The 7,659-nt window shown below is 43.9% G+C and overlaps 1 protein-coding gene across 4 annotated transcripts in view; it reads left to right on the top strand.

Moving 5' to 3' along the window:
• The window catches only part of ANAPC10 (anaphase promoting complex subunit 10), a 45,053-nt gene that overhangs the window by 682 nt on the left and 36,712 nt on the right, over positions 1-7,659 (top strand). For 3 of the 4 annotated variants that reach the window (XM_084756792.1, XM_084756793.1, XM_084756795.1), the window contains exons 2-3: positions 569-695; positions 5,084-5,174. In XM_084756792.1, coding sequence (XP_084612918.1) covers positions 569-695; positions 5,084-5,174 — 218 coding nt within the window. Of the gene's footprint in view, positions 1-327; positions 455-568; positions 696-5,083; positions 5,175-7,659 lie in introns of those variants that run through there. The other variant, XM_084756794.1, reaches the window with a different exon arrangement.

The raw sequence follows: 7,659 nt of genomic DNA, 5'->3' as shown, positions 1-7,659 counted from the left end.
TCATGTAGCGGCCGGGCGTGGTGGCGCACGCCTTTAATCCCAGCACTCGGGAGGCAGAGGCGGGCGGATCGCTGTGAGTTCGAGGCCAACCTGGTTTACAAAGTGAGTCCAGGACAGCCAAGGCTACAGAGAGACCCTGTCTCGAAAAACAAACAAACAAACAAAAAAAACCAAAATACAATCATGTAGCGTATCCATAATGGTTACCAAAGCAATTTAACATATCCATGACTCTTCAAGAAGTTTTTTTACCCCCACGTTTTTCTTAGGTTTACTAGGATTGACAAGAGGTATGAAAGATGAAGGGAACGTGAGTGGTTATTTTGTCATTGAAAATTTATTTTTTGAGACAGGGTCGGTCTCTATAGTCCTGGGGCTCCCTGTGTAGACCAGGTTGGCCTCGAACTCAGATCCTGGTGTTTCTGCCTCTGCCTCCTGAGCACAAGGGTTAAAGGTATGTGCCACGACGCTGCACACTGAAATTTTGTTCTAACGTTTTGCCAAAAAAAAAAAAAAAAAAAAAAAAGCTCAAGTCATGGTGTAATATATATTGCTTGTTTTTCCATAGAATAATTTAAAAATGACAACACCAAACAAGACACCCCCCGGTGCCGATCCTAAGCAGTTGGAGAGGACAGCAACAGTAAGGGAAATTGGGTCCCAGGCTGTTTGGTCACTGTCTTCCTGCAAACCAGGTAAGCAAAAACCCCTGAGGCTGTGAGAATCACTACTTGTAACTAACTTTCTTTCTTTTTTTGTTTTTTGTTTTTTAGACAAGGTTTCTCGGTGTAGCCCTGGCTATCCTGGAATTTGCTCAGTAGACCAGGCTGGCCTCGAACTCAGAGCCTCTGCCTCCCACGTGAGGGGATTAAAGGCTGGCCTGCTTATACTTTTCTTATGCACTGGACTGCCTTCCGTGTTCTTTTTGTGTTGATAGTTCAGTTCTCATGGACTGGGTTTTCAATTGTTTCGTATTTTTATCCAACTAAATTACTAATATCAATGAGATTTTTAGTATGTATTAGATTTGTAACATTTCTCCTGTGCTATCCCACCTCTACTATTATGTAGTTGATGTGTAATTCACATTTTAAGCTGCTGTTCTTCCTGGAAACATCTAAGATTTTTCTCTTTATTGTTGGAGTCCGCATCTTTTGCTAGGATGTGTCAGGGCAGGCTATACGTGTATCTTTTCCCCATTTACCTAACCTAGAATTTGATAGGCACTTTTCCTTTTTGCTGTAATTTAAAAAAAATTAATGTAAAATTATTTTTAAAGCAGCAACTAAAATATTGAGATGGCAAAAGTTGAGATTTTAAATGTGAAAAATACTTTCGAGTACAGTGTAAAGGAACTGAAGAGCAAAATACTTTTTAGGCTATAAAAGCCCAGGCTGTGTGAAATGCTACAAGTCTGCCTGAAAACACAGCGTCACAGTAGCAACAAAGGCAGGTGTGATGCTGCCTTAGAGCAAGGACCATTCCAGCTTTATTAGGTCACCCACTCATTACAGCAACCTCAGCACAGGCTAAGCTGCTCCCTCCGCCTCTGCTGCCCTGTTTACTCCTCTTTTTAAAAATGCTTTTACTTATTTAAAACAGCTTTTAAATTTAAATCTATTTTGAACATATTTTCCCCTCCCTCACCCCCTGTCACATCCTCTCCTCCTCCCTACCCACTCAACTTAAATTCTTTATAAAAGCAACAAGCAAAACACCAGTACAAGAGCAAAACCTTCCCTGAACCAAGAAAACAAAATAAAGTACACCCAAAGAGAACCCCTTGCCCCCAAACTGTAATCAAATAAAAGCACACACAAAAACCGTGGAGTCCACTATATGTTGGTGAACTCCTGAACACGAGGCCTGTCCTGGAGTGGTTGATAACCAATGTCACTCTACTGGCGAAAACTGACTTTCCTTCTCCCAGCATGTACACGTGACAATTCAGTTGTTAAACTTTACCCAGTGGCTAGGTTTTCATTCACTCACTCATCCCTTTTAAAAAAAAATAACAAAGTATAATAAGATAAAAATAACAAAGTATCACACTGAAGTTGGTTAAGATAAAACAAAAAAACCAAACCAAACAAACAAAAAAACCCCAAACAAACCAGAAGAAAGAGAGCCCACAAGAATGCCCAGGAATCAGAGACCCACTTTTTCACATTCTCAGGAATCCCATAAAGACACTGACCCGGAAGCCATAGCATGAACACAGAGGGCCTGTGCATGCTGCTTTCACCTCTGCAAGTTCCCATGAGCTTTGCTCATAGTGATTTAGAAGGCTTTGTTTTCTCTGTGTCCTCCATCCCCTTTTATTTTCATTTTGTTGTTGTTGTGTTGTTTGTTTTTTTTTTGAGACAGTGTTTCTCTGTGTAGCCTTGGCTATCCTGGACAGCTTTGTAGATCAGGCTGGCCTCAAACTCAAAGAGATCCGCCTGCCTCTGCCTCCCGAGTGCTGGGATTACAGGCGTGTACCACCACACCCAGAACCCTTCCGGCTCTTAACACTCTTTTTACCTCTAATTCCATGGGGCTCTCTGAGGAGAGGGAGTTAATGGAGACATCCCATTTAGGAATGAGTGTTCCAAGGACTCCTATTCTCTGTATAATGTCTGGCTGTGGGGCTCTATATTTGTTCTCAACTGCTGCAGCAGGAGGCCTCTCTGATGATGGCTGAGCAAGGCACTGATCTATGAGCATACAGAATGTCATCGGGAGTCACTTTATTACTACAGTTTTTTAGAGTAGTATGAACCTGGTTTTACCCTCAGCCCCTAGGCCTCTTTAGTCTCAGGTTCCTGGTCATCTAAGCAGTGTCAGGCATGGCTTCCGCCTTAAGTGTGGTCAACTGACCAGTTGGTTACTCCTACAAGCTTTGTGCCATCATTGCCCTAGCATATCTAGCCGGCAGGACACCATTCTACATAAAGGGTTCGTGGCTGGGTTGGTATTTGCATCTCTCTTTTGAGACCTTGCAGATTACTTTCCTATAGCAGTGATGCTGGAATGTAGGGCTGAAGGCTCTATGTAGGCACTGGCTTGACATCCCCATCCTCAGTGAGTTGTGTAGGTGCTGTCTTCAGCAATGGGGACTCGCTTGTCAGTGTGTGGAGAGCACTTCCATAGGCATTTTCAATCTCAAGACTCAAACTGAGAAAAAGTTCTTTATCGTAAAGAACCCTAAATTGTAATAAACTTATTTTATTTTATTTTAACTTATTTATATAGTTAGAATCTCACAGATTTTTTCCAATCAAGTGTTGTTTCTCCTCCTGATTCTCTTTTTTTTCAATGCACACTTTATTGGGGTATAATTTCTATACGATAAAACCTTTTTTTACATGTACAGTTCTTAATATATAGTCATGTAAACATATTATAATAAAATGTAAAGCATTTCCATAGCCTCCCACAGTGCATTCATGCCATTTGTCGTTATTCTGCTTCCTCTAGTATCTGATGCCTCTTCTGTTTTGGGTGGGTTTCTCTTTGTAGCCCAGGAATTTCTCTGTAGACGAGGGTGGTCTTGAACTCACAGAGATCCCCCTGCCCCTGCCTTCCGAGCGCCAGGACTGAAGGGGTGCACCATCACACCCAGCTGCAGCGGATGCTCTTATAACTGCCCATCTACCTCTTTGCCGCAGGGCTTTTCGATCCCCAGCCCACATGTAAAAATGCTGGCGTGGCAGGGTGCCTGAAGTCCTGCGCCTTGGAGCATAGAGATAAGAGGATGCCTGGCATTTGCTCGCCAGATAATCTTGCTGAATCGATGAGCTCCAGGGTCAGAGAGAGACACTGCCTTAGAAGATGGTGAAGAGAGCGATAGACGTTGACCTCTGGCTTCCTCACGCTTGTGTGCAGCCCCGCCCTCTATCCCCCCATGCACACACCCACATGAACAGACACATATAGCACACACACACACACACACACACACACACACACACACACACACACAGAGTAAGTGGAGAGTGATAGAGGAGGACACCTGACGTCGACTTCTGGTTTCCACGTGCACACATGTATACGTGCACACATGTATACGTGCACACATGTATACGTGCACACGGAACACTTGCATATACCACAGTCATACACAAAGAATTTGGATTTTAAGTACAAGAAGAGAAGCACATTGATTTTATTTAGTTGAAATGTAAATAGCTGTAGGAACACTGTTGGAGCGAGCTCAGCTGTGCAGTACTTGCTGCTCTTCCAGATGATCTGAGCTCAGTTCCCAGCTTCCGCACTGTGCAGCTCACAGCACCTCTAACTCCCGCCCCAGGGGATCCTGTGCCCTCCTCTGGTCTCTGCACCCACTCTCATGCACATGTACACACACACACACACACACACACACACACACACACACACACACACACAAATAAAAATAAAACCTTAAAAAAGAACCACTGAAGACTGCTAGACATATGGACAGTTTCTTTCTTCTCTGAGTAATATTCTTTTTTTAAAAAAAATTTATACATATTCTGCCCGCATATTTGTCTGCAGGCCAGAAGAGGGCACCAGACCTCATTGTAGATGGTTGTGAACCACCATGTGGTTGCTGGGAATTGAACTCAGGACCTTTGGAAGAACAGACAGTGCGCTTAACCACTGAGCCATCTCTTCAGCCCCGAGTAATATTTTTATTTGAGTACCTGTGAAACCTGTTAAAACGGACCTGCCATTGTTTTAACTCTTGTTTTGACTAAGACAACTCAGATATAATAATGGCGTTGGAAGCCTTAGAAAAGACGTGGTAACGGGGCATCGGCGTGGGAGTTGATGAGTCACTCTGCTCGTGAGGATGTCAGCGTGAAGGCTGCTGGTCCAGCGCCGTGTGCGGAGGACAGTCAGTCCTCAAGAGAGCATGCTTAGTTATTTTTCCATTATACTTTCACAAGCAATGTCTCAGAAACAAATGTCAATTTAGTCTTGAGTTAAAAGAGTTTTGAGAATAGAATTCTGGCTGAGTTTCATATTCTGTCTTCTGTATCGAGTTGTGGACAAATATATCTGGTGATTTTATGTTTTAACTTTCATGGAACTGTGTTGCCGTTTTCCCTGTTTGCAGGGTTTGGAGTGGATCAGTTGCGAGATGACAACCTAGAGACTTACTGGCAGTCTGACGGCTCCCAGCCCCACTTAGTGAACATCCAGTTCAGGTAATGCTTCCACTTTCTTATATAGTGTAGGTTGTAAGTAGACAAGGAAATCTATTCTATTTATATATAATTTAAGGAAACATAGAAATGAAAATGAAATATACTTAATTGCTTTTAGACTCTATTAAATCTTAGAGATTATCTTTTGGCCATCCAGATTGCAAACAGCTTCAGTGTGTCTTGTGCCCCTACCCTTTATGCATTTCTGTTTTCCGTGTGTGTGTGTGTGTGTGTGTGTGTGTGTGTGTGTGTAGGGGTGCACATGCACATAGTTGCACGTACATGGATAGGCCCATGGTTGATGTTGGATGTCTTTCCTTGGTTGCTTTGTGTCTTTATTGTTATGAGCAGGGTCTCTCAGTGAACCTGAAGGTCTTCATTTTGGCTAAGCTCACTGGCCACTGAGCTTCAGGGATCTGCCTGCGTGTGCCGGTCCTCCTGCCTCGTCCCCATGGCTGCTTACTGCGATCCTCCTGCAGGCCTGGCCTTTTATATGTGCTCTAGGGATCTGAACTCAGGTCCAAGTTGTCTCTTTATAGTCTTTAAACATTTTTAATGCTATTTTACATAAGTAGTCCTAAAATAATATGACTTGATTTTAGGAGATACAGTCAGAAAATATATTTTGTGACCCAGTATAGTGCTTATAAATTTCTTATGACACTTATGTAACTTCTCATATTTGCGCTTAACTTTTGAAAAAGCAAAAAACCAAGAAACCCTTCACATTGAGTCTTTTAAGCTTAATGTTAAATTTTAAAATTTGCCGGGCATGGTGGTGCAGGCCTGTAATCCGAGCACTCAGGGAGGCAGAGGCAGGCCAACCTCTGAGTTTGAGGCCAGTCTGTTCTACAAAGGCAGTTCAGAGTAGCCAAAGCTACACAGAGAAAAAATAACCCTGTCTCAAAAAAACAAAATGGTTACTGTTTTTGAGATAGGAAAACACCTGTATGTTTGTCTAATGCTCTGGATTTATTGATCCTATGAAAACTAGTCAGCGCTTCCTTCTACTGCTGTAGGGTACAAATCAGCAAACTTCTTTTAAGTAGATAGTGCATGTTTGAATCCTGAGGTTCCTCTGGTCTTCATTTCAGCTATGTAGTTCTGCCGTGACAGTAGCCAAACAGCCAAATACCAATGCGTAAATGACTGAATTTAGTGCCCTCAGTTAAATTACAAAAGCAAGTAAGAGGCAGGAATTTGCCCACATTGTGTGCCAACAGTAGCAGTTAACTTTTTTTTGTTGTTTTGTTTTTTGAGACAGGGTTTCTGTGTGTAACAGAGCAGAGAAATGGATTGCTTTATAGACCAGGGTGGCCTCCTGAGCATTGGGTTAAAGGCATGCACCACCACACCCAGCTCCAAGGTTTCCCCTTAATGGTGCTATTCTCTTAACAGTTCCAGCTACTTTATCTGAGCCTGTCCTGCCCTCCACTTTCACGCTGTTCAAGCTCCTCCCTTAGCTGTGGTGGTTTGAGTGAGAATAGCCCCATAGGCTCTCATGCTTGGAGGCTTGGTCCTTGGTTAGCAGAACTGTTTGGGAAGGATGAGGAGGTGTGTGTTTGGAGGAGGAACGGACTTGCTGGAAGAGCTGGGCATTGCGGCGGGCTTTGAGGTTTCAGAAGCCTGCACCAGGACCAGTCTGTAGGCCTCAGTTTCTCTCTGCCTGCCTACAGATCAGGATGTAAGCTTGCAGCCCCATGATGCCATGATAATTATGGACCAACTCTGAAACTGTAATTAAGCCTGCAATTAAAAGCCGCCTTCTCTAAGTGTTGCCTTGGCCATGGTGTCTTCACAGCAATAGAAGGTGACTCAGACAACTGCCAAACTCTGCACTCTGTCTGCAGCTTTACCTGGGCTCACATCCTTCTCCTCTCCAGACTTCATTTTTCCACATCTGTCTGCTTTCTCACCGCAAATGTGGGCAAATGCAAGAAGCAACGCACGGGCCACTCCTTGAATGTTACAGTGTAGTGACATTTCTTCCACCAAACAGTCTCCATGGTTACCTTGATTGGGTTTAGAGTTCCAGTGGTGGATAGTTTTTTGTCAACTTGACACAAGCTAGAATTATCTAAAAGAAGGGAACCTCGACTGAGAAAGACCTGGCTGTAGGGCATTTCTGAGTTAGAGATTGATGGGGGAGGGCCCAGCCCACTGTGGGTGGTGCCATCCCGAGGCTGGTGGTCCTGAGTTCTATAAGAAAGCAGACTAGGGAGCGATGGGGAGCAAGCCAGTAAGCAGCACCCCTATGGCTTCTGCATCAGCCCCTCCCTCCAGGTTCCTGCCCTCCAGGTTCCTGCCCTCACTGCTTTTGGTGATGAACTGTTGTATGGAATTGTGAGAGAATAAGCTCTTTCCTCACAGGTCCACTGGCCTCTGTGTCCTGAGTGCTGGGATGACAGGACTGTTGCTTCATCACAGTGATATTAACCCTTCCTAAGACAGTTCACTGGGAGACATACCTGGGAGTGTCTGGGGC

This window comes from Acomys minous, assembly GCF_964271855.1.
Source record: "Acomys minous genome assembly, chromosome: 14".
Lineage (NCBI taxonomy): Eukaryota > Metazoa > Chordata > Mammalia > Rodentia > Muridae > Acomys > Acomys minous.
This window is presented reverse-complemented; position numbering and strand designations above follow the sequence as displayed.